Below are 27,657 nucleotides of genomic sequence, written 5' to 3'. Positions count from 1 at the left end.
TTCCACATCAGTCCTTTTTTTTTTAGTTAGGCAAGAACCCATGGTTTTGCTGCTTGGCATGCTACAGAGTGGACCCCAGAGCAGTGTGGCATTTTCATGAGGACATTTCATGTAATTAATCTTGACTGCAACAATATATTCTACACCATGTCGTACAATTGCTGCCAAAGGATTTGCATGACATTTTACTCTCCAAGAATTAAGCTACAACCAAGTGAAATTGTGAGCACCTGTAAAGTTGCTGTATTCCACATACCGTATATTTTTTTCCCTGTGTCAGTTAGGCTCCCACCCGTGCCTCCCCAAAGTATCCTCATATCTGACATTTCTTGTTTTCCCAGCATCTCTCTGTGAACAAAAGCACATTGGTGCTCAGTCTGTGAAACTGCAAAAATAGATGCAATGCAAGCCACGGTGGCTTAGCAACAAATTCTGGTGATTTGCTGTCACCTTGTGACACTGATAGTCCAGCAAGAGCAGTAAGGCAGGAGCAGTTTGAGTGGCACGGAGAGTTCTCACTTGCCTCTAAATGCAGGCTAGCTGGATTATTTTGTGCCTACTCAGCTCCAGATCTACCTAGATAAATATGTTTTGAATGTGGTTACCCTGAAGGCTCATTTTCCAGAGATGTCTCTGCTGCTGTCTAGTCCCCATGTGGTTTGCATTTCCGTTGTTGCTGCAGTTCAGTGTTGTTTTTAACTTTTAAAGTTTAACTTCTCTGGGCTGTATGACCTGGCTGTTTCTGAAGTACCTCCTGCATTGCTCAGTCTGGCTCAGCTGCAGCTCAGGTTGGCTGAGCCCAACAGACTTCAGTGAGATGATAGATTTTGCAAAGGTAGGAGGAAATGCAGAGCTGGGCTAATTATTCACACAGTTACTAGATCAGGTTTGTCTTTTACATGTTAACTGAAGGACAAAGAAGGAAAAAAAAAAAAAAAAAAAACATAAAAAGGTTGATGGAGAGGGTGCTAAATTGAAGGGTAAGAGGTCCAGTCAGCATCTGCTTATTCTTGTAAATGCTGGCCTGCTTAACTGGATTCATTTTATTTAACAGTAAAGGGAAAGGTCAGGGAGGACAGAAGTGTTTAGGTTGCTCCTTGTTGAGCACGTAAAGAGCTTGGAAGAATGGCCTAGGATGGGAGTGTGGCTCATTCCTGGGTCCTTGTGTGGCCAGAAGATGGTGGCATGTGTGGTGGAGGCTTCTGGCTGCAGGAGGCTGCCTGTGCCCTGATGCTCAGGATGCCCCTGTTTATAGGGGGTTTATGCCTTTTGGGATGTGTTTGGTGATTTTTCTGGGACCAAGGTGGGGTTTAGAGTCCTTTAAATGATACTGAGTTAGAAAATAGGGAAGCGACAGCATGTGATTTCCACACAAAGCTCTTCTGATCAGTGGTTTTTGTATATAGACAAACCCAAACCACGTAATTATTAGGTAGGTGGATCCTTCTTGTACTTAGAGTGCTGTTCCCTGCTGATTAGGTTGGTAACTGCCTCCAGGAGCTCTCCCTCATACTGCTCACTAGTTTTTACCTTTCTTGCCCAAGCCTAAAAGTAGGAATGCTCCTGCAGAGCTCATTAAAAGACACTTGGTCTCGGTGGATCTTGTCAGCTGTATCTGGTGATGGAAACTTCTCAAGTTACTTTAACAGTGTGTATCAGGGTAAAACAATTGTAATCCCAGTTTCTCAGCAGTACTAGTTAATCAGATGGAATATCCTGTTCTTCTGGGCTGTCAGCCAGGCTGCACGAGCATTGCTCCAGGGAGGGTGCAATCTCATACAAGTACAGCGCAGACTCTCCAGGTACCTGACTGCTCCGTGCGAGCTTTTGAAGACCTAATCCTGTTTCTGACAAGGTCTCTGTTTTCTTGGCCAAGGAAAATTTCAAGACATAAATCAGATTTAGAGCAATTCAAATATTCACATGCTTAAAATATATGTGAAGGCCACCCAGGCATTCTTTTATCAGCACACACCAAATGCTGGCAACTGAAGAGACTAGTAGGGAAAGGGAGAGCAGCAACTGCCAGAGTTCACAGCGCTGGCTCCCTTGTGATACCTTGAATCTCTCAGGAGATGTGCCACCGCATGGAGTGCCAGCATGGCTCTCAGTTTGACAGAGAGAAGAGACTTCATCCCATGTTAGTTATTCCTGTTTTGTTGTCCAGTACTGGCATAAGAGGAGTGCTTTGTTGACTGGCAGGAAGCAATGGTCCAGACACTCAGGTCAGGCAAAGTAAGAGCCCATCAAATATATACAGAACAACAGTAACTTTGGGACAAGAGCAGATTAGAGAAGTGAAAGATGGTATGAAATGCCTCTGATGATATCTTGTCTTTGCTCACTTTTCTTGTGTTTGACTAAAGTAAACCAGAGAGAAATGGCAAGAAATATTGCAAGGTGCCTTTTATTTCCAGTGATGGGACAAATTGCCAGAAGCCGTGGACATGAAGCTGCCACTGGCCAACACGTGGAGCACGTCACATTGCAGTGTTGGTAAGAGGCAGGGCCAGGAGCCTGCGGTGTCACTGTGCCTGATGCTCCTTGTGCCAAGGCCACCTTGGTGGCATGGCTTGGAGCCCAGCAGAGGGTTGGCATGCTGAAGTCCCCTGTGTAGAAGGCGGATTTTAGCATCACTTCACAGAAGCTTGTCAAGATGTTTAAATAGCCCTTGTCTGCCAAAATAGATGTCTCAGTCTCTTCTGGTGTAGGTTGGCTGCTTGCTGAAGCCCCCTGCTTGATCAGGTCCTGCCTTGGGTTCCCCTTGTGCCTCCCTGTCATCACTGACTTTCCTGGCTCTTCTCCTCGACCCTAACTCCTTGTTCCCTTTGTGTCGCTCCAGCCCTATTCACCATTCTTATTCTGTTCAGGGCATCCCTTCATTTCTACTGTTTACCATAGCCCCAGGCAGTGAAATGATGTGCATCATCTCACTCACTTTAAAACAGTTGGAGAACTCCATTTAAAGTATAGTACTATGTTTATGAAGATAAACACATGAAGATATGTTTATGAAGATATATAAAAAAGAGAACCAGTAAATAGTGCATGGTGTTGTTCACTGCCAAAGTGTTTGTTTCACCCGTGTGTCAGGTTCTTCCCCATCCTTGACCTGGACGAGGCTTTGCGTGGCTCTGAAGCTGCCCCTGTTTGTGACCCAATTCACGTGAGTTTATCACTCCAGGTCCACACCAGCTTTCCCCTGGGGTGTGGGAGCTGGCACGGCTCTGCGCTGCTGGGGCAGACGCAGCCTTCACCACAGCTGCTCTCCTCTTGGTTCTCCACCAACTTGGCGCAGGTTTTAATACCTAGTTGCAAAGACCAGCGTCTCTCACATTTGTGGGCCATCCTGTACAAAGGCTGCGCAACTGGAAAAGTAATTAATAATGTTCAGGTGAAGATGTGTGACTGCAAAGAGAATTTGTTCTATGAGAGCTGCTTTGAGCAGTAACAGGATTATCACCTGTGAGGAGGTTATTTGAAAAATCAGCAGATATGATTAAAAGTACCTTGAGGGAACTTGTCTTTTGAGGAAAGTGAGCTCTTTCTGCACGTGTGTGTGTCTGAGCTGAGCTTAAAAATGGGTAGAAGTAAGAAAAGAAAAATGAAATCCAAAACAGCTGAATGGAACAACCTTTGTAGATGGTTCCCCACTGAAGAAGGCTTACATGAAACTAGGTCACTACCATCTCCCATCCTTTGAAGGAGACAGTGAAGGCAGGAACTGCAAGTAGTGTAGGAACTTCAGCAACTTCTTCTACCATCCCCTCCCCTGCACCGGTGACATTTGCATCTGAGACACAGATATCAAAGGCTGCCGCACCCGGCAGTAGAGTTAATTAACACAACTTGGAAGACGTGGAAGTCAGGAATCTTATTTGTGCAGATCTGACAACATGACCTCATTCAGAAGAATTAAAAGGGCTGTATTGAAAGTATAAGTTTCAGCTGAAATTTGCACATTTCATCCTTTTATCTGTCACTAGCTGAACTAACAAAGAAAGGAAATGAGGAGATGTCTCTGACAGGTCGCATTATAAACTGCAGCGAGCTGTCATCCTGCCAGGCAGTTGGGCAGTTGCTGGAGGGGACAAGAGCCTTTCAACTGGGTCCCTGCCCCACCAGTGGCATTGGGCTGGCAGCGGGCTTGTGCCCCCTGCGATGCCCCTGCCCCAGCCCCAGCCCCTCATGGCAGCGAGGGGCTTGGTGAGACCTCTTCCTTCTCAGGTTGGCCATGTCCCTTGGTACCTCGCCTGGGTCGCCTGGGTGGGGATTCAAACACAGAGGACCTCAGTGGTCCCCTCCTTTGCTCTCTTGCATTCACTGTTGATTTCATTTCAGGGTTATCAGTTAAACAGGGTGATATTATTTATGTGCTGAGAAGCATAAAATGGATGTTTTTTCTTGGGCACAGTTGGTTAGATTTGTCTGTATCAACTTGGGCACTGACTATTGCGTAGGAAACTCCAGTTATCTCTTTATACAACTTGGAAGATTCCTTATGTCCCTTAAATAATGTATGAAAAGAGAGATTCGGTTGCATGGTTATTTATTATTGAAAAGACGTGCTACATTTTAAAATTATTTCAATTGTAGCTTAATCTCCATTATTTAGCAGATTCACATTACAACCCAGGATGTGCTGTTGCTGTGCTGGTCTTGTCCCTCCCCAGCTGACACGCGTTGTTGCTTCTGGCCTGTGCAGAGATGAGGCTGCGTGCCTGGCAGGGCATTTTGCCTTCCTTATGTTTTAAATTGTTAAATGCCATTGCGAATCAGCATCACACATCCTGATAAAGGTCTGGTGGAGCTGTGATTGTTTCTGAGCTACCGAAAGGCAGGTAAAATAAACTCCCTTTGTTTTCCTCTAAACAGGGAGCTCGTATGCACCAGCTCGGTGCCCTGCCCAAGCAAGGGTAACCCACAGGGCTCTGGAAGGACATTTACCTGAAGTGTTTGTGTTCCTAAGCTGTTAAATTCACCAGCTGATTTAGATGACAGGGCTGTGTGCAATGGGGGAGCTTCTTTCGGCAGCCTGCGCATGCATTGTCGTCGTACCAGGGTGCCTGTGTCTGAGCCAAGGGCTCTGTGACTTAGTTATCCATCCCGGGACAGAGCAAGCGGGGCTCTATGCTGGAAGCCTCCAGACACAGTGAATTTTCCCAATTTTGTGCAAGGCTGTTGAGTATCAGGGAGAGACTGGGGGACAGATTTGTGCGTGGGGGAGGGCCCTACGAAGGGATCACATGTATGTTGCTTTTTTTCTAGTGTTTACTTGTTGTTGAATCTCAGTGGTGTAGTTCTGGGAACTTTAAACCAGCTCTAGTCTGAAATGGTTGCAGGTGAATGTAAACCCTGGTGTGTGCCAGGAGGTTAACGTCTTCTAAAAATTACCTTTGTTGTATTTTTTGAGCTCACTACAGCAGATCACATATAGTTTCTGAGTGTTCTGTTTGTGTCTTCACATAAAGGATGTGAAGTTGACTGCCCCTTTTCTGAAGTGAATTACATGCCTGTGTCTACAGAATGGTGCTCCCCGCAGGCAGAACGGGTGTCTAACTGAAGCTGATCCCACAGGGGGCTCAGGAGGTGATGAAAGCTGACATTTGCTCCACTGAAACTTCCCCTTCTCCTGTTGCTGACAGGGTGTTTCTGGTTTTCCCTGGCACTGTCAGTGGCCTCAGTCACATCTGGTAACGTACTTTACAACTGTTTTACTGAAGCCAGGGGCTAGCATACCTCTTTATGAATGACAAGTCCTCCCCTCCTCCCTCATCGACATACGTAGGAATCCTCTCTGCATTTGTCAGGATGTGTATGATGCCATTGCTAGCAAGGACCTTTGTGGCTTTTTGTGCACTTATATGAGGAGTCAAAAGAACTGAATTCTGAATCTAGCAGGCAGTGACTTGCTTGTGTGACCTTCCCCATTTCAATATGAGTCCTAATTCCATTTTTGCCTCCTTACATTGAAATGAGAAAATGTTCATCCATGCTGCTAACGTATTCCAAGGTCTGTGGTTAACAGAATAAAACGCTCTTTAGCGCAATGGTGATATTGATTCATTTTTGTAGTCTGGGGTCACTGGCTGTTGAGTAAAGACTTCCGTGTTAACATATACATTTATTGGCAATATGGATCTGTGGATCGGGCTTAGGCAGCCAGTGGAAAGCCACAAACTGCATTAAACAGAAATCGTAGGTGTTTCTTTGCAGTTATTCTTCCCCAGCAGCACTGGTGGATCCTGTAAGTTGCAGCCATGGCAAGTGTTCCCAAAAATGTGCGCAGGAGCTGTGTGGCAGTGCTTGAGGAACAAGAGGCTGCAGTGCTTGCAGGTGAAAGTAAGCTTTGCAGTTTCCCAATCCACTGTAGAGTAATCTTGTTCCATATCCTTGACAACTACAGCTTTCTTTTTCTTGGATCATGTGAAATGAAGTGTAAGATGATGAGTCCTAGGTGAGGGCTGGAGCCAACGGTGATGCTCTCTACTATGGGTTACTGCCCACTTCACAGGGTCCTGTGGGATTTGTTTGGTGAGAAAAGTTGAGACAAAAGCAGAGACTGTTGCTGTGGCAGGTTCTGTTTATTTTTAGATCACAAAAAGAAAAAGGCAGCATTGCTTATGTCAGGCTACGTACACAAGAGAGCAGACTTAGACACAACAGTCAGACATAAAAGCGTAAATTAAAAAGGCCTGTACTCAGGATCCTCCATGTTACAGATCAGAAATAGGTCCCATGTTGGCAGGAGAAGCTTACTGATGCACTGTGGGTCACTCTGCATGACAGTTATGTGCTCTGCCTGTTCTCGTCTGGTGTTGCCCAACTCCTGCTCCTTAGACCTGTGGTCTGCTCATGCCGGTGTACCGAGAGGAGGTGAGCCAGATGAAGGCGATGAAAAGCACCTGAAAAAGTCACGTTTGTGCAGGCTCCTTTGGGATGGCTTGGAGGCCCCACAGCATGGGAACCATCTCCTAGAAGTCACACCTGGTGTGAATCCAGAAGACCTCTACTGACTGGCCTTGCAAGAGGTGGTTCAATAAGGATTTTTAGTGCTCCATGTAGTTATCTAAATGGAGGAGGAAAAGATTCTTTAAGTTTTGTAATTTCTTTCCCAAAGCTGTGACTAGGCAGTTGGGTATAGATCCCCTGCTCCGGGCATCTGCACGTTGTTCTAGTTTTGACTGCTCCAGGCCATCTCTATGGGTAACACAAGGAGGTCGCCAAAGACCATTCCCAAAGCTAGGTGCCCTCAACACCCCCTTGATGTCCCTTTTATCTTTATTTTTTAGACAGAGACCTCACAGTCTTGTTTAGTAAACTGTGATAAATAAAGCATAGGACTCAGTTGAGGTCCATAATCATATGCTTTGCTTTGCTGAACAAAATTCAGATGAGCTGTCTGAACAAGGTGTACTTGTCAGAGATAAATGAGCTGAGTCTGGAGGCTCCTGGCAGCATCAGCAGAAGGACAGCTTCAGTGGGTGACTCAGTGGTCTGACGTTGGGGTATCTAACCTCACCAGTAAATTTGGAGGTATTACTGTATCGGGCTTACAAATTGTCCTCAAGTCCACGAGTTGGACTCAGTGATCCTTATGGGTCCCTTCCAACTCGGGATATTCTGTGATTCTATGACTTAAGTTTGATTTTGCTGAAAAGTCTCATTTTCAGTGGCATAGCGATTCACAAATTGTTTCCCTCACTGCAGTTTTAGGGGAATGAATGTGTAAGTCAATATGTCAATACTACAATACCCATCTCGTACCTTTTTTTTTTTTTTTTTTTTGTGCTTGGTTCACTTGATTTGCTTTGTTTCCATTTATGTGTTTCATGGAAAGTTCTCACATCCAGTAATGCTTGTTTCTGACCCTTCCTAATTTTTTTATTCCCTCAATCACTTCGTTTCAGTAGCTCTGCCTCCTGGGTCAGTGTGTTTCTTACAAAAATAACCTCATGCGCTCTTGTTTGTAGTTGGTTTCACATCTGCACTGGGAGGGAGAAGCTGGGATTCTCCCAAGGTAAACAAGCTGTGTTAGCACACGGGTCCCACGGTTGCTGGCAGGCAGCAGCCTTCCTGACCTCTGGCTGCGGGAATGTGAGCAGAGAAAATGGCTCAGTTCTGCTTTTACCAAAGTCACTGGCCAGTCTCATTGGCAAACCTGCTGTTACCTTCACAGGAATGACATCTGAGCTGGCAGACATGAGGTGGATCAGGTCACTGTAAAGTACCTTTTAAAAACATGCTTCATCCTAACTGTTAGTTTTTTTATGTTTGTTTGAATCCCCCCCGCCCTCCCCCACACACCACTCCTTTCTTTCATGTGATTTAGCATTTTTTTTTGTCTCAGCTTAACTTAAGCTTTCTGCTACAGCACGAAGTCTGTTATCTGTCTGTGCCGCTCATGGGCAGGTTGCAAGCTGACTGCCCAGCACTGCAAGGAGAGGTTTACATGTCCACTGTGTAGGAACAGGGAGCTGTGGTGGGTTCTCCAAATTCCTGCACCCTGATTAGGGTGTTGATGTTTGCCAGCCACCTTCAGAGAGACAGAGATCTGCAAACCATATAGTTCCTTGTGCCAAGCAATTAATCTGAGACCAGGAGAGTGTTAAGGAGCTGTATGTAGGAAGCAGCGCTATGTGAGTATGCTCTGTTACCTGTCCAGAGACTCAGTGCTCTGTCTGAGCTCATTTCATTTCATCTTAATTAGATTATTTCAGTTAGCAGTAAGCACAGCTGCAGGTATTATTTTTTTTAAGCTATAGCTCTAAGCAGTGGTCTGAGGAGAGCAGGGAATATTTGTACTACATCTCCTGTAACAATCCCCCTCCAAAACCCCAAAAAGCAAGCAAGAAAAAACACATGAAAGCCAAAAATAGCACAGTTGCCTGTTCAGTCAACACAGAACCAGATCTGAGAAGGCTGGTAAAGCCTTCCCAGTTTCTGATGAACTTAATGGACATTTTGCTGTCACCACTTGTGAAGAAGGACATGATTTCAGCGTTAGCTGTGTGGTTTGCAGCCGGCGCGGCTGTGCGTCAGTGTGGATGACATTGGGGAGCAGGGAGGTGGGGAAGTGCCAGCTATTTCAAGCCAAGCGTTTTGCTCAGGGCTTGCTTTGCACAGGTGTTCTGTGAGCTGCAAAACGTATCTTTTCCCACAGCTGGTCCCTTATTAGAAAAATGAAATGCAAGAAAAGTCTGCCCTTAGCGCTTCGTTTTTCCTCCCCCTTGTTTTGTTTTTGCTAGGACTCTTCAGACTTTACTAGAATTATGAGCTGGTGCTGGTACATGTGTGGAACTGGGTTTTATGGCCAAAGGAGGACTAAAAAATGCCTGGACATACAGCTTAGACTTCCACCTCATGGCTGTGTATTAAAAATAAATAGCGCCATTATTTCTTCAGTGATATGGGTTTTTTTTGCTATTGATTGTGCACTCCTGGGCTCCCCTCCAATTTCAAACTTAGCACCAGAAAAAAGACAGGCTCTGAGCATGGAGGGGTTGAGAGCCAGAGTCTGTACCTTTGTGTCTGTGCATGCAAACTGTCTGTGAGATGCAGTGCCTGGGAGACATACAGACAGCTGAACTGCTTGGCATATTGCTAATGTGAAATTAATGCCGTTATTTCTGAAAGCGAATTCTTGCTGCAACAGTTACAGAAAGTCAATGTTCACATTTATGGCTTTTGACAGCCTCATATAAGGTAATTTAATTAAAACACCCAGATGCGAGAGAACCAAGAGGCATTAAAAAAAAAGCCTGCTTTTTTTATGCATAGAATGCCTGCATGAAACAATAGGTTTGTATCTGTACAGTGCCATTGATTTGCGAGAGGCCATAGATTTCAGTGGAAAGGTCTGTTTAAAGATCAATAGGGAACACTACAGTGAGAGTGCTTTTGCCACTTAGCAGGTCAAGAAAGTACTTGATGTTAATTCCTTCTCAGGCTTTGGTCTAGAGCCAGTGGTGTTTGGGAGGGCACTTGACTGTGTTTCAGAGAGCAAGCTGGTCACGTAGGTCCTTCTCAGTTATTTCATTAGGCAGGTCATGTAGGAGAATTACAAACACAGACAGTCTTCCCTAAGTTGCTGCAGCTGCACAAGGCAGTGATCTTGCACTGGGAAGGCTGGCAGCCAGAATTGGAAGTTTTTCCTGAGTATTTGTGTTTTTGCTGATTGTGTGACTGTATTTGAGATTCTCCTTACATCACAGCAGAGTTTTGCCCATTTCCGCCTCCCAGGCTTCTCTCAAAGTCTCCATTTCACTGTGTTGTGCAATTTGGAAATATACAAGTGGTAGGCTGGCAGTTTTGTAGTAAACTAGTAGTAAAAAAACTCGAGTTTCTTTCTACTCTCTGAGCCTTCTCAGCCCCCTGAGTAATGAGAGAGAGGCAGGAAAGCCTGGAGTCAGCATCCATGCAGCTGGTTCATGAAATGGATGGAGGTTGTCTTGGCGTCTTGAGCCTTACCTCTGTCTAATGAGGAAATGTGCCCATAAACAGTCATCAAACGGGATGGTGGCTCCTCCTGGGGAGGGAGGAGGTGTCTCTGCTGTGGCTGTTCTGATTCTCACCCCAGCATGTAAATCTGCCTTTCACCTCAGGCAGACCTTCCTTCTGCTGGCGTCCCAGCAGAGCCTGTTGAGGAGGCAGGTGGGTTGTGCTGCCCTGAAGACAGCAGCTAGGGAACAGTCGCAGGTCAGGGGGTGCAGCTGTTGCTTTGTAATTAAAAGAATCCGAATGGCTCTGATTGCAGGAGGCTGTTTTGTCAGCTCTTCCTCTTCCTTCTGTATTTCTCATCCTGATCTTCCTCTTCCTTTGCTGTCTGAGCTGCAGGCTATGTTGTGCTGAGCAGATCAGCCCTCATTGCTTGGCACAACCTTTGATTCAACTTTGATACTCATCTAAAAACTCATGTTCCCCTTATCGTTATCATCTCAGCTTGTGTCAAACAAAACTGCGCAAAAAAAAGCTTCCCTTTCCAGCTCTCATTAAAGAGATTTAATGCTTCACATAATGGTAACTGCCTTTCCCTGGGTGGATATTTTCTTTTTCATGCACCTCAGATCTGTTCTCTGGGTGATATAATTGATGCTCAGCTGCATTTCCTTCTTGCAAAGTTTTGCAAGACCCTGCTTTGGGAAGTGGCAGAGGAGGTCTCCAAGTAACACACCAACACCAAAGTGAGGCGCCCAGTTTGACATCTGTGACTACTCAGGAGTACTGAGAAACTGGGGTGACTCTGGCCTCAGTGAGGATTCATTTGGCTCTCCTGTTTTGTGCAGTGGCAAATCTCTGGTGTAAGCCATGTAGAAACAAGCTGTTGTGTTTGGATCAGAATTTGGTATGTGGGAAGCTACTCTCCAAAATCCTGCCCTTAAATGATACAAGTTTGCAGATGACACCAAGTTAGGTGCGTGTGTCGATCTGCTTGAGGGTAGGAAGGCTCTGCAGGAGGATCTGGATAGGCTGCACCGATGGGCTGAGGTCAACTGCATGAAGTTCAACAAGGCCAAGTGCCGGGTCCTGCACCTGGGGCGCAATAACCCCAAGCAGAGCTACAGGCTGGGAGATGAGTGGTTGGAAAGCTGCCAGGCAGAGAAGGACCTGGGAGTGATGGTTGATAGTTGGCTGAATATGAGCCAGCAGTGTGCTCAGGTGGCCAAGAAGGCCAACGGCATCCTGGCTTGTATCAGGAACAGTGTGACCAGCAGGGCTAGGGAGGTGATCGTCCCCCTGTACTCAGCTCTGGTGAGGCCGCACCTCGAGTACTGTGCTCAGTTTTGGGCCCCTCGCTACAAGAAGGACATCGAGGTGCTTGAGCGGGTGCAGAGAAGGGCGACGAAGCTGGTGAGGGGCCTGGAGAACAAGTCCTACGAGGAGCGGCTGAGGGAGCTGGGCTTGTTCAGCCTGGAGAAGAGGAGGCTCAGAGGCGACCTTATCGCTCTGTATAGGTACCTCAAGGGAGGCTGTAGCGAGGTGGGGGTTGGCCTGTTCTCCCACGTGCCTGGTGACAGGACGAGGGGGAATGGGCTTAAGTTGCGCCAGGGGAGTTTTAGGTTAGGTGTTAGGAAGAACTTCTTTACTGAAAGGGTTGTTAGGCATTGGAACAGGCTGCCCAGGGAAGTGGTGGAGTCACCATCCCTGGAAGTCTTCAAAAGACGTTTAGATGTAGAGCTTAGGGATATGGTTTAGTGGGGACTGTTTGTGTTAGGTCAGAGGTTGGACTCGATGACCTTGAGGTCTCTTCCAACATAGAAATTCTGTGATTCTGTGAAGTGCCATTTAAATGCCAGCTTTTATATTTGTGGCCTTCCTTCCTTACTAATTCATTTTCTGACAGTGAGTGAATTTCTCCTATGCCAGAACTTAAAAGAATGGCAAGTAACATTTGGTCCCTGCTTTTCCCATGAGGTAACTTATTTTCACAAGTCCTTATTTTTGAGATTGTGTGTGATTATATGCTTTGTGGGTAATCCTTGTGTAGAGTCATTTTTTGTGCTAACATGAACATTATGATCTTTATCACAGATAGTAAAGCTCCTGTCAAAAGAAATACAGTAATAATGAAAAGGTTTTTTTTTCTTCTTCTTTTTAAAGTCTGCATTGATACAGAAATACTCCATATATTTTTGGATCATTCTTTTCTGAAACCTGGATGTATCATAATCAGATTCAGCTCAGTTGTTCCCACGTTTGACTTTGAGGAAGGCTTGGAAAAATATCTGCTCTTTGTAATAAGTTTAACATAGCAGACTAATCATTTCATTAATGGTTTCCTTCTCAGGATTACACTTTCAAAACCATGTGTGATCGTTTAATTGCATGCCTCCTTATTAATATTAAACACAATTAAAGTCTCACTGTGACACTTTGAAAATGTGCCCCTCTCAGTAAATACAGCCTTCACACAGAGTACATGAATATCCCAACCACTTCAGTATTTCTGCTTTCCAAGTCCCTCAGCACGGATTATCAGTGCTGTTATTTTACCTGTGCCACATCTGAAATGTGGAGTGACACAGTGCTTACAGTTGTTTTACTTGGCTGTGTCTGGCTTCTTCAGCCAAGAGCTCTGGGGTGGGGATTTTACTTTGTGATTAAATAATAATGCAAAGGCTTCCTTCTTTGATTATTATTTTTTTTTATACATAGCATTAATACCATGAGTGTGCTGCAGCATGGACAGCAGGGGAGGAACAGAGATCTCTGTTATTTATTGTTTGTGTACTCAGTCCCTGTGGAATGAAAAGGAAAGCTCCCATAATATGCTATCAGGGAATGTGTCTGCCGGGAGATACGTGACATCTGATTTAATAAGAAGCAGATTACAAAATGGCCCTCGTGGCCAGTGTTTCAGCCTGCCTGAAAACACAGCTGGTTTTGGATGTTGGAAAGGCCCTTTTGCCCAAAACAGGCTTTTCTGTGTGGCTGGTGGCAAAGAAAACCATTTGTATCAGCCAGCCTTCTAGTGCTGTTGGTGTCAGAGTGGGCCAAGCTGTGGCCTTCAGGGTCCTCCTGCAGCCCCTGATGCTGGTGCGGGCAGCCGTAGCCTGGGGGTCGCTGTCCTGCCTTTGCCACCGCCTGAGCCCCTGTAAGGGTAGGAGCCCCAAACTAACAGTCATCATGAGGTAAATGTGTTTCCTGGAAAGCATTAGAACAGAAATGTTAATTTATGTACATACCTTTACCAGAGTTATATCTGTGTAGAAATACATATGCATTGTATAAAAAAAGTGTTGTCGAATCAAACACAAAATAGTGTTTCACTTGCTTACCTAAACCACCACCACCAAGACCTCAGAGTCTGGCTTGTAGATGGATTTAAAGAGGTCTTGACTCATAAAAAAACTTCGGAGTCTGGAAAAAATAAAAAAGCATACAAAATTCATCCAATCTGTAGCCATCACCAATATCTATCTAACTGAGCAATATTTAAAGCCATGACAGATTATTCCTGGTTGCTAAATAGTGTTAACCTGTCAAGGTATGGGTTTGTAATCTTACACTTGCTTGACAAGCTTTGTTATTTGTACAGTAATGTTAATTTGTGCTGAGGTTTCACAGCTAGTTGTAGTTAGGTGTAGGGAGCCTTACATTTAATGTTCTCTAGCTCTAAATAAAAATGGGTCTCTTTATCAGATTTTCAATTTCAACGCTTTATTAATCTATTTTGGCTTAATTCAGTGTCTTGCCAAATACTGAGTTCAACCTTTCTCAAAAGTATTTATTTTTAGGAAGGCTGGTGATGTCAATAGCTGAAGGAAGATAGATTGATAGATGCCAAAATGGACTGCTGTGATCTCTGTATGGAAGAGAGATGCTTTGTTTGTAAGAGCAAAGAGGATTGTTCTGTGCACAGAGATTATCACGGGTGTTTTATGAAGGTTGTTTCAATGCAATCTTATTTTCAAAGTTTACTCCAGTTTCTATCCAGTGTTCAGTTCATTAAGGTGTTGACACAATTTTGCTGACACTTTTCTTAAGTGGATTATGTTCACAGCCAGTTTTTCAAAGCAAACAGATGGCTTTTCAAACAGAGCATGCCCACAGATTTTTTTTTTTATGCTGTCTCTAGAATTATGACAGCTCTGTCAGAGGGGGTTGGTTTGTCATTAATTTTCTTGTGATAGATAATTCAAAATAATTTTTGTTCTTTCAGCTTGCTCAAACAAGCCAACTGTTTAAAAATAAAAAGCACAAGGAAACTAAGACATAAATCAATCGGTCTGCACATGAATGGAATTGCACTGTTTTGATAAGTCCATTTCTGTTTTTAGATCACTGCAAAATAAGAATATCTTTAAAACATTGGAAGTATGCTCAGGAGGAGTTTTTCTCTTCTTGGAACCAGAAGACATGTCATGCATTGCCTCGAATGAAACCTGTAATCTGAATTGCCTGGTTACTTAAATGTGAAATCAGAATATGCATAAGGGAGAGCTGATGGCTCAGCACTGTCAAACTGGCTGTGAAGTCTCTTGGCTTCTGGTGACTTCAGAAATGAGTTTTTGCAGGATGGGCTGAGGCTCTTGTCCTCCAACTGGGTTTATCAGATCCCAAGCAGCTTCCCTTAAATGGGTGTCTCAAATGTGTGTCCCTAAGCACTCATACAACTCATGGGCCACCCTGAGAAAGATTTCCCTCTCCCTGTGAAGGAACAGAACATAGGAAGGCAATGTAGGCTCGGCTGAAGCTCTTTTTATATCAGCTTATAGAGCTGTATTCATCTTCTGCTGCTGCATGACAGGAAATCCTCCTCTTCCATGCACAGCATATGTGACTACTCCTACTGCCCAGGGAAGCGTCAGCCATGCTGCAGCAGAGAACAAGCTCCGAGAAGTCTTTCCCTAGACACCCCAACTAAGGGGACACCAGATGCTTCCGTGTGCTGGGCCTCGCTCATCACCGTCAGCAGCATTATTTTACCTCTCTGTTGCACTGGGTCTCTCAGCTTTTGGGCATAGTTGTTCATGGTGCTGTAGGGTTGTCTGTTTTGAGTTGCTTTTTGTGCTCAGGGGATTTTTCTCTTCCTGTGCATGAATATGTAGTGACAGATTTTTACTGAGAGAATTTAAGGCTGCAAAACATCGTCACACTGATTGGCAGCTCGTTGTTACAACCTTCAGTGCCTGCAGTCCTGTATGTGTGACATAACACAAGAACTAGCAGCCAGCCCTGCTGCAGCTGGGTCTGTTTCATTCTAAAACTGAAGTACTTTAAATTGCACCTGTGTAATGAAGAACCTACCACCGTGTTTGCCTCTCTGGCTATGCTGTGCTGTGTTGTCCCTCTCACTACAGTATTGGCTTGCATCCCCATCCCTCTGCAGACAGAGACAGTGGTGCTGGGCACTGGAGGCACGTAGGGGGCTCTTGAATCCCTGCCTACCACCTTTAAACATAAGCCCAACCTTTGTCCTAAAGACAAGATCACAGCTATGTGAAGTATGTGCTGTGTAAATTTTATTCTTGTCTTGTTTTTTCCAAGCCATGCCTGCTTGCTGGGTTCCAAGCTGTTCATCTGTGTATTCCCATAACTGTCACACTGCTGAGATACAAATCTCTTAAAAAGTGCTCCATACCAAACAGCACGGAGCTGCGTGCTCAGTTCCTGCGCTCTTTGTTATTCCAGCATTAAGTTGGATCCCTAGCATCTGGGTAGTGATTTGTGTTGTTCAGCAGGGACAAATTCATGTCACCAGGAGATGAGGCAATCACCTCCTCGGGTGCAGGATGCCATCTCTGGCTGACGTTGTTTCCCACGTGGTGTTTACCAGTGCTGGGGGACTTGCAAGCCACCATTGTTTCTTGCTTGTGAACGTTGTTAACAGAGGCTCAGGCGGTGCAAGCCTGGTGCCAGGCGCTGGCAAAAAGGGAAATGTGGTCATCAGTGTCAGATAAACCCCTTCCTCTCATCGCTGGGGAAGGGAGAGCTGAGGTGCTCCCACTGCTGGAAGGTGTTGTGATGTCTCCTCTCCAACACATCTGGTTTATTTTGAAAACTGAAGGAGAGTTGGTCAGTCGCCCTTCCAGTGTGCCCCAGCTCTTGCCGTAACATCTGTTGTCTCCTGTGAGACCTCACAACGCATCTGTGCTTGCAGGAGGTCAGGTTAGGTTGCAGGGATATGAATGTGACATTTCAGTCAGCATGGTTATTCCTTCTGCATATGCTCACAAACAGCTGCACAGTGGTGTACTTTAGGCTGTGCTTCGGGTGACATTAAGAGAAGAGCAGCTCAAGTTCTTAGTGATACTGAATTTTAATTACCAGATACATCTTCTGGTTTTTATTTATTTGTATCCTCTAGCACCAGAATCTTGCACTTGAGATATCAATATTGCATAAATATTCATTTTGGCGTTTTTGAACACAAACTTTTTAATATAAATTTCATGTAACACGTTTTTCCTGGTAGCTACGAATTGGATTGACAGTCTGTTAGTCACTTCACCCTTGCATGTTTGAGCAGATATAAAATTAGGCTTTGACTCATTTAGTCTTTCATTCCAAAGTGTCTGAATGAAGGTCTTAGAGTGGTCCGGATGGATTCACTGCGGTGTTACAGGCTGACCTGCTTCTTATAACTACACAGTTTGGCCTGCTTCTGCTAAAGGCTGGATAGCAGGTCCAGGTGCAAGGAGAGGTGGGTAACGGGGGTCTCATGGCCTGTAAGGGACCCCGGCTGGGTACCTGCAGTCATTGCCACTTGCGATCTGACGTGAGGGGTGTTCTCATGAGGATGGAGAAGTGGCACAAGGAGAGGGTACCATGTGCTGCCCTGTCTTTGGCAGGACCTTGCTATTGACTATGGAAGAAGAGAGTCCATTTCCCTGCAGGGACAGGCTCCTGGGAGGTGATGGGCTCCTTACAGCAGTCCAAATTGCCTCCCAAGGGGTGTTCTGGAAAGGGTGGAGTTTGGTGCCCATCACACTCACCCTTCCCAGTGCGCTGGCTGCTGCCTTCCCTGGTGAGCTGAGCTGCACAAGGGGCTTCAGTCCCTTCCACTAAGGGGGGCAGAGGGGGGGCAGAGGGGATTTGAAACAGGAGCTGGGTCACATTCCATGGTACCGAACAGTTCAGCAGACACGAGAGTGGTGTTCTTGCTTTTGGTCCCAAAAAATGTGCATGATCCCTGACTCTCTCTGCCTGTCTGTCTGTGCGTCCTCAGGGCCAAGGTGACCTCCTGAAGAACGCCAAGAATGAAGCCCTGGAGAACATGAAGCAGATCCAGCTGGCCTGCCTGTCCTGCGGACTGAGCAAAACTGGAAGCGGGCATGCGGATGCAAAGTCAAAACGGTGCCTGGAGGCAATACAGGAGAAGGATACAGGAGATGAGAATGGGAGGCTGTGATCAGAGGCAGAACTGTCGCATTTGTCACAGATTTCAATAACTCTAAACTATTTTTTTAAAGCATTTAAAAATTCACACAGGAATGCCCTCTACAGGGTGTTGATAGTATTAAAATCCTCACAATGTCAGTATTTCAATGCAGTTAATTTATCTAAGTTAAACTCTGGTAGTGAGATTTCTAATGAAGCCAAGCTGTACGCAAGCGTGCGTGTGTGCGCACATGCAAATCATCTGGACGCCCTTTCATGCGTTACATTAGCCATTTGCTAATTTATTCCTTTCTCATCTTTGAATAGGCCTGTTCATTCTGAAGATCAAAACAAATAGAGAGTACTTGTATCAGTTTTGTGCTTTATTTTACTCTCCAGCTTTTATCATTTAACTTATATTACTGTTAAGCTGTTTAAACAAACAAAGTGCATCAACAAATGTCACTAATGGCTGTTTTTGTCAGGGCAAAAACAGAGGTTTGCTGCAGATCCTGAACATGATTTTTAATGAACAATTCAAGCCAAGGATATATTAAATGGTCAGAATTTTTGGATAGATTATGATTAGATTTCAGGTGTACATTTCATTGAATTTTAGCAAACTGCAATTTGGGGTACATCCAGATAACAGATGTTAATGTAAGAACTAGCTGATTTATTTCATTCTAGTGAATCATTGCTACCTTGTAGATCTGCAGGACAGCTACAGTCTTTGCTGATAAGCATTTAACTTGTGTAGTGATGAACATAGCTAGTCAGCCCTGTAGTTACAAGGAGCTGTGAATATTCTTCAGTGATTGTGAACTCTGAAGGTGAGCTTCAGGTCCTTCTGAAACACCCGATGGTGCCAGTATTGGAAGGAAGATTTTATAAATTTCACAAACTGTGAGCTTTACTGGAAGAGGTGTGAGGTCAGATCTTGCTTGCCTTCTACTTAGTGATCCTGTTGAAGTCAGTGAGATAAAACAGGCAAGATCTGGCCTTATGTTTGTGGTTAAGAATCATGCTGTGCTAGAAATTTGAAACAAGGCTGCAGAACTGCTATGGGTGTAGTGTTAGAGAAATAGCTTGGGGAAAAAACAGGGTACCAGCAATTATATGCAGCAGTTACAAATGACATGGCACGTGTCAAGTGTTTAGGGTAGCAGTGAGGATTGGATGCCTTTTTGTGCTGCTGTAGAAGGAACACAGAAAATGTCCCAAAGCATTGCAGCCCTGCCCTTCCCAATGTCCAGCTCATGTACACTCACAACATTCATTTCAGTCATAAGTGCTGTGCTCAAGTGTAGTATTTGTATTACCTAAACAGGACTTAAGTGTTTTATGGTTATAAAAAAGACTATATTTATTTAAAGCATTGCTTTTATTTTGAAAAGCTACTTTTTAAATTAATTTGATTAACAAATATACTAATTTTCTGAACTTAACAAAAAGTAATTGCTGAAGGTTTGACCATTGGAGAATCTTATATAGCTATTGTGTTAAGTTATTTTTGACTTCTTAATAACACTATTATGTTCATGTTGCACATTACTGAGAGAGTAAAGCTATGAAACAACTTTGACCCATGTTTTTACAGTGTTTTAACACAGGAGGTAACCAGTGAGACTCAGCGTGGGTGAGTTGCTTGTGATAAGGTCCTGCTTGAACAGGAACTGTATTAATGCAAAGGTTGTAACACAGACGCCTTAAATACCATTTAAGTAAAACTTGCCATATTTGTTCAGATCCAGGACTAAATCCTCTGTTTATCTCTCTGTTAGATTATGAGTGTGTATTTAGCCTTCGATAAGGTTCAGAGAAGGAGTGTCTGGTGTTCCACACAAGGCCTGAAACTCAGATCATGGTGCATGGTCATGTTTTGCCCTCCTGGGTTACCTTCTTTATTTCATCATGGGTTGTGTTTATATTAAAAACAGCACGTGGCCTTTCAGAATTTACGATTAGGGAGGATGGAAATTGTTAACCTAATGCCACCAGTTGTGAAAGAAGCAGTCTTCATAAGGCATTCCTCTCAGAAGGTCAGAGTTGCTTCAGAAAATGAGAGAAGGGCTTACGTTCTGTGCTGAAGTTGCAAGAGGTACCACACAGCACTTGGTCTATATGCATTTGCTGAACCAGAAGATGGTGGCTGGACAGAAATCCCATAGCATGCAGGCACATACTTTCCATACTATATTTAGCACTCAGATCATGTCCTGTGCCAGTCTCAGGCTGTGTCTCTCTGTGCTGAAATACAAGAAGAAAATTTTGCGTGCCCCAGAGAGCCCTGAGCAGCGGGGGCCACTCCAGGCACTGGCACTTGCAGCCCCGCAGCTGGAGCAGCCCTGTGCTCCCTCCCGTGTGAAGAGAGGCTGGTGGCAAAAGTCCATTTCGTCTTTCGTGCGCCTTTCAAAGTCACTGGGAGAGAATGCTAGTGGTCACCAGAGTAATAAAAATTCAGCCTTGAAAGAGAAGACATGGAAAAGATCATATCCAGCATTGATGGCATTAATGTATGAGGGACTGCCTGGCCTGCCGGGAAGGGTTGCATGACATGCCTGGCTTCCTGCAGCTGTAAAACCTTCTCCTCACTCCATGTCAGTATGATTTGCCTCATTTCCCACCTGAATGGACAGATATGATCTATAGCAATTACTTCTGCAGAAGTGATGGTAGGAAAGGGTTTATAGGTATGCGTAGTTGTTCACAGTGTGTTTGGCAAGAGAAATCAGAGAAGCTCTCAGCAGACCGGCATGCAAAGATGTCTGCTAGAAGGAGTACAGGAATGAATTTACCTGGGTACTTGTTCCCACTCTGCCATCAAGTCCTTAGTCTTCATATTTATTTTCTCTGTGTCATTCTCTCATCTGTAAGATAAGCAATTATTTTTCCCTTCCCAAGTGTAGGTTAGGTTATGGATTTCTGAAGCCCCTTTGAAGTGTGCTGATGCTCTCAGAACATCCAGTGCTGTGTTTGGGCTGTCCTGCAGCACCAGTGTCCGACAAGTCCTTTCCTGCCAGTGAACACAGGGAAATCAACAAGTGTTAGGAGCGCTGAGCCTCAACCTGCTGTCCTCTCCCGGGGGCATTGCTTCCACTAACACTCAGAAGTACATTGTCTACACGCTTCTGTGTCTGGCACCTGTTAAACTGCACCTTTGGTCAAGTGTGGTGGAGTGTTTGGTCAAAGGTGTTAGTAAGTTCCTGCAGATTTCCTGAGAAAAGATGGGACAAATATCTCAGAGCCCTGACGGCCCCTTCCCTGCAACGAGGCTGCAGCGTGACCTCTGTCTCTGTTCAGCACCGTGACCCATGAGGGAAAGAGAAGACATGGAGGTTTCACTTGTATTTTGCTTCTCGTGTACATGAAGGAATCCAGACATGAGGCACAGGAAAGGAGACTGAATTAGTCCAGCCATTCATGGACCTTATTAATCTTAAATCAGCAGGGATATTTTTTACCAAATTTTACATGCTGGCTTGACCAGCAGGACTGACCCCTTCCCCCTCCTTCTCCTGAGCTTAGCATGAGTTAAAGCACCATGCTTCTACACTTCTTTTTCTGTGTTGTTCTTCATGGATTTTATTCCCCACTTTTACAGCAATAATGCAGCTTCCCAGTGCAAACAAGGTGAGAGCTTTGTGTGTTCCTCCTTCTGAGATTCATCTCCCAAAATAGCTCGTTATCAGATAATTACATGCACAGCGAGAGCTTTCCTGTATAATAATCCATCTCTTCCGTCTATCGGTTCAGACTAAAACATTGGGTCATAGCTTCCTTGGCCTCCATCCCAGTCCCATTGCACCACACAGCAGCCGCACACAGGGGCTAACTCAGGAAGGTCCGTGAAGCAAAAAGGTGATGGGGCTGCAGGAGCGCTCTCTTTTCCCCTCCTCCTGCTTGCTGTGGGATGGGGTGTGTTGGTCCCAGCTCACGCTGCAGCAGATGATGTGTGCAATCAATAAATCTGAGATTTACTTCTTGTGAAGTACAGTGCTTAGCAGAGGCAAGGTGATTGTGAGATATGAAAACATCTGGGCACTGTGAACATGCACTTGGGAACAGAGGATGATTTAATGGTTTGAGGCAGCGGGGTTCACTCCAGAAATACTTTGAATCTACTGGGACGCATGAGAAGTGGGTGTGAGGGCAGGAACAGCACTGAAGGAACGGTTAGTTAAGGGGGGATTTTGATTGTCTCATATTCATCCGCAGCTGACTGTGGCTCTGCTGGGGAGCAGCCCGTGCATGAGGAGCAGGTGAGTGCCTGATGTGGGAGCAGAGAGCTGGAAGATCTGCGTGCTGGGTGTGTTAGCCACTGCTGCAGAAACTGGGGAACTGAATTCGGCTTAGAGAGGCCTGGGCCTCTCTTATTGCTGTTTTGTGGAGCACTAATAAAATTATTCTCCAAATTCCAAATGTGGGAGAAAATCCTTACCATGTCTGCACCTATAATGCTTGGCTGTGTTACGGACATCTTGCGTAAGAGGAGGTAGGTGGTGGGGATGGCTTTGAGGGGAGCTGTTTAGGTGGAGGCCTCACCAGGCACCAAGATGTCCCCCTTCTCCTCCCAGGGCAGGTATGAAAACCCCAAGGTATTCCCCACGTGTGAGAATAATCTGGCACCATTCTTTGAGTTGCCTTTGTATAGATTCAGGCTGACTAGTCTTGTGTTTGCTTTCCAGAATGGGTCCCTGATACAAGATGTTTCCTTTTTAATGTAATGTTGAGGAGCATGCAAATTCAGTAACCAAGATGTCAGCAGCCTGGCCAGAAATGTGATGCAAGAGCTTTCTCACCAGCTGTTCCTGCAACAAAAAATATTGTGTGAACATGCCCCGATGAAACGGGTCATGTTTTAAATGAGGATTTTCTGTTCTCTTTGATTACTTGAAGTAGTTGCTTTTGCAGAAAATATTCATAGGGCAATTTCAAGAGAACATGCAGAAATCAAAATCCCTGCAGACTACACATGAGCAGGAAGAAGTGTTAGATTTGACAGCTGCTTGCTGTACACAGTGCATGCCACTCTACTCTGGAAACTGGAAGAAAAATGAATGATTGCAAAGGCAAGTTTGAATTATTGGTGGTGTTAGAAGTAAATTCCCAGTTAAACTGCGCAGCAGGGGCCCACTAACTTATTAAGACACAAATACAGTGGGCTCAGGAAGCAAACGTGACACTTGAGGCCAACAGTAAGCGTGCAGGGAGAGGAGGTGGAGGGTCGGTGTGTGCCATGTGCAGGGAGGGATGGGGGCTGCTGGGGGGCTGCGTGGGTGTGAGCTGGTTGAGAGCCCCCAGGAGCAGCCACTGTCCTTGCTGTGACATCGGCATGCAGAACTCACAAAACTTCTGTGCTTCAATGATACAATGTGCCATTAACAGCATTTTAGACATTTCTGCTTGCAGTAATGAGTGAGGTATTATTTTTTGTAAGATAAAACTGATGATCATTTTTGAGCCAAAGTCTTAGCCCTTAAAGTCACCCTGACTGAATGCCTGTAGTTCATCCTTGGTCTCTGAATTGAATTTAATCAAGAATTTAGAATATGGGAAGAGATTGAATATGCCAAGCAAAGCATTAATTTCAGATGGCAGCTGAAAATGTGGCTACATAAGATACTTAGATATACAGGATGGAGATGAGTTTAGAAGTAGGCAAAGCCAGTATTAATCTGGTTTGTCTGGAAGTACATATGGGGAGAGTGGAACAATATAGATGAATTATTTGTATGCTTTCTCAGATGGGTCTGGTGGGCCAGCTACACATAATACAATTAGAAAAGAGATACAAATTATGATTCAGGCAGCAGGAGCTGCTGTGATTATTTATGATGCTGGTGGATGGAGAAGGGTACTGGCAGCAGAGAGCAGCAGGAGCTTTGCAGTTGCAGCATTAGCGTACCACGCACAAAGGAGAGGGTGAGTGATGCTGCTGCTCTCTGCCACACAAAGCAAATAGGCCAAAGCATCAGCTGCTGCTGTGTTTGGTTTGTAGCTGGGTTCTCTGAAACTGAAAAATGAGTAGGTGTGCTGGAGAGGCAGAAACAAAATATTGAAGAATGTATTGATATTGGCAAGTCCATTTGTTTCTAGTGTTGATGTACTTTCTAAAGCCAGTGCAGCGCAGCTACACTACTGGAGAAGAGCACCACTCTTTCTGAATATCTCACCTTGCTGCACAGAGACCAGGAGGTGACGGGCTGCAGCAGAAAGGCTGGGGAGAGGTGAGAGGGGCTCCTGAACAGCTGGCACAATGCAGAGGCAGCAAAGGACATTGGAGCGTGTGTTTTGTCTCCAGCATGGGTCAGTACTGTTTGGTTCAGGTTTGTCCATGTCCCTTATGGCAACACGAGTTGCTTCTATGTTTCTGGAAACCCTGCTGCAGAATTTAGGGTATGAGCAGAGGCAGGATGTCTGCTGGTGACTGCCCATGATCCATCAGCCCTTGGGACCTGCGTGTCAGGAGCTGTGAAAACATCCAAATGCACTGCCCGCCAGGCTGCTCTGCTCCTCTGGTGTTTCAGACCTGTGCTGCATCAAAAGTTTTGCAAAGGAAGGTTGTGCCTGGGCTGAGGCCACCTGCAGAGCTCAGCCCTGGGGCAGTGTGGCAGGGCTGCCCCAGAACAGCTCTCCAGGAGCAGCCTTTGAGTCCATCTGACAGGCAGTGCGCTGGATGCAGGTATTATCTTCAGCTATTTGTCAGCATGCTGGGCTCTGGGAGTTGGCAGAGTCAACCTAGTTGCTGAAATATGAAAACCATCTGCTTGCATCTTTGCATTTGATACTTGCTTTTCTTGCTTTCTTTGCCCCTCCCACTGGGGGCTCTGAAAACAGTGAATTTTATTTCAGTGGTGTTCCCCTGTACTGGGATGCACTGGAAGAGCCATGAGTGCACAACAATTGATGCCACTGAATGGTACTGCTGAGTTCAATGCCTCTACTTGTGCCAGGGTGCGTCATTTCCAGACTAAAGGAGATTTTGTTTGTTATTGATTCTAAGTTGATATTTCCTAGTAAGGTGACTGTAATAAACCTGCAGCCATCATTCAGTTGGAATTCTTTCCTCTCTTGAGGAGGCGTGTTATTTGAGAACTGACACCATGGTCTGTCACACTCTTTTTGTGACTAGAGGCTGCTGCTGAGGGATTTTTCTTAATGCTTAAAGGTCATAATTGACATCAAATGAACACAAATGTCCACAGGAAAATTGTTTCTACCATGCAGTAAATCAAGGACAGAAGAAAGTCTCCAATGTGGAGTCAGACAACAGCATTAATGAAGACAGGATGGCACCAGTTTTAATTCTTCCAATTATTTATGTGAAATGGATGTGAAAATCAACTAAATTGTATTTAGTAATTATGTGCATGGGAAAGAGCATTAGGCCTGGTGAGGAATTTTTATAGGGCAGCCTTACACACTGGGGTCCCTGGATCCCAACTATCCAGCAAGAAAAAAAAAAAAAAGAAAAAAAAAAAAAAAGAGCTGTTTGTGTGTCCCTAGTACCTGAGGCAGCAGGTAGCGTAAGGGCCTGCCTTGTCCTAGGCAGCAAGCAGGATGGAGATGGTGCTCTGCTCTGAGACGGGTCTTGTAGAGGCCAGGCACCGCCCAAGGCTCGTTGCCTGCCTGCGTGGGACCCTCTGACTGGGAGCTCCCTGCAAGGGGGCACAGGGGCTCCTGCAGTGGACAGAGCAGAGCTGGGCCATCCACAGCCAGTGCTGCCCAGCACAAGAGATATAAACCTCAGAGAAGCAGTGAGAGCAGTGCTTCTGCCAGGAGCAAAGCTATGGGGAAGAAACGGAGACCTGTTAAGGTAAAAAGTGTCACATCTTGTGTGATATGGTAGCAATGCTGCAACCTGACTTGATGGGAGCATGAAGACGACCTTCAAGAGACTGAATCAGGCACAAGGACAATGCAATGAAATTTGGTAAGTCAGCATCAGGGATCCTAGGGTGTCTCTGCTGCTCCTGTGTAACAGGTTTCAGCCCCTTGGTGAGCGTGAATAACCTTTTCCCTGAGACTAGTTGTGCTTTTACAGCGTATCATGAACCCTCTAGTTCCTCCTCCATTGAAAACAATTGCACCTTCTCCCTGGGAAGGCAAATTGATTGTCATGAGTTCAAAGAATGAAAGCTGAACAGGTGGCTTTCTAGGTTATACACTTTTCTTGGCAAGACCTACTTCTCTGATGAACGTTCCTGCCTGCAAGAGAGAAACACAGAGTGACTGTAATTCCCCAGGATGGGAGCAGCAGCGGCTTGAGAGTGAAGGCTCTGCAGAGTGAAGCTGAAGGGATGAATCTGTTTAACTGCACATCCCATTAAAACGGGTGGCTGGACAGAAAATTGCCTCTAGCAGCACCCGGAATGCTTGAGGCATTGGACAGGGATTTACTGCCACTGCCCACATGGTTGTGCCAGGGAGACTCAGAGCCCAGCCTCTGCATCCCACCATGGTAGGGGGTCAGCCCCTGAGTGAGGACACAGCAGGACAGAGCTTGGTGCTGCAGGGTGGCTTGTAGGCATGGCCAGGCTGCAGGGTGGCATGGTGAAGGTGTGCAGCCTCTGCTCTCGTGGCATGTTTTAGCAACTGAGAGCTCAGCTCTGTCTGCTTCTTTGAGAAGGCACCTTAAACCTGCGAGGTCCCTGCTGAGTGTTGCTTTCTTCCATTTTGGAGGGAAATAGGCCATGAAATCACCGTTTTTGGTAGTATCTGTTCAAGGTTTGTCCTATTTTCCTAGAAGGGCTCCCATGCAAATTTTGGACTCCCAAGGCTGGGACTTGTTATTCTAACACTGTAGCACCATGCATCATTTCTGCTCCCAGTATCCATCAGGCACAGCAGAGTGCCCTCACTGCCTGTGTGGTAGACATGGAGACAGACAGCGGGGGTGGTTGGCTAATGAGGACTCGAGGCCTGGCAGAGCAGGGAAGCAAACCTCTCTGGGAACATACCATGGCACTCACATGCCCCGTGCTGGCCACAATCCCCTGTCGTCCATGAACCACGAAGTCCAAGAAAAGCTTTTAAAGGAGATTAAGCTTTTCTTCACGACAGATGAGAGTGATATGATGAAGGTTAAAGGTAATTAATGACATCAGTCTTTGTTTTGAATGTGTTTGTTTTTTTTTCAAACTGATTGAACAAAAGTTTTTGAAAACAGAGTTTAAGCAGGTGTAAGGTTAGCCAAGATTAGTAAGAATTTCTGCCTCATAGCCTGAATGCGATGTCTTCCACTTAGTAATCCTTCTTCAGGTCAATGAATCTTCTTGTAAAAGGAAATAAATAAATATATATATATACTACTGAGAACTCAGCTGATACGATCAGCTGAGCCGATCGCCTCAGCTTTTTGCTGAGGCGATCGGCTCCGGGGCAGACGTGTTCTGCAGCGGAGCAGGGGACCGAGGCGGGCAGGGCTTTTTGTCCGGCATCGAGGCCACTCGGGGGAGCCGCCGGAACCCGGCTGTCCTCGCGAGGGAGGCTGACGAGGCGAGGGCGGAGCCAGCAGCGCCCCCTCCCAGGCTGTTAAAAGCTGCCCCTAGGGAGCGCGAGCGACCAGGAGCGCGGCGAACCGGGCGGGCAAACAGGGCGTGGCAGTTTGCGCGGGCAGGGCGAGCGCGGGGCTCATCGTCGCTCTGTTGCAGCTGCCTCTCCCTTCGGTGCTTGTAACCTGCTTGCGTAGAACCTGACCATGGTATCGACCAGGCAGAAAACCGTGGCCTCCGCATCTCGTGAGGCATCTCCAGCCACGGTCACCAGTGTGGCTACTCAGACGGAGGGCTCGGGGAAACACGCAGCCGTCCAGGTCCTGGGCTGCAGAGT

General features: G+C 45.7%; 1 protein-coding gene across 1 annotated transcript in view; it reads left to right on the top strand.

Annotated features, from left to right (window-relative positions):
* The window catches only part of PLCL1 (phospholipase C like 1 (inactive)), a 43,507-nt gene extending 22,606 nt beyond the window's left edge, over positions 1 to 20,901 (top strand). Inside the window, exon 5 of the mRNA XM_032190418.1 lies at positions 17,672 to 20,901. Within this exon, the coding sequence (XP_032046309.1) occupies positions 17,672 to 17,854 (183 nt within the window). The 3' untranslated portion in view covers positions 17,855 to 20,901. The remainder of the gene's footprint in view (positions 1 to 17,671) is intronic.
* Positions 20,902 to 27,657: the final 6,756 nt, after the last annotated feature.

This window comes from Aythya fuligula, chromosome 6, assembly GCF_009819795.1.
Source record: "Aythya fuligula isolate bAytFul2 chromosome 6, bAytFul2.pri, whole genome shotgun sequence".
In the NCBI taxonomy this organism is placed as follows: domain Eukaryota; kingdom Metazoa; phylum Chordata; class Aves; order Anseriformes; family Anatidae; genus Aythya; species Aythya fuligula.
The sequence above is the reverse complement of the archived record's forward strand: the minus strand, read 5'-3'. Positions and strand labels throughout refer to the sequence as shown.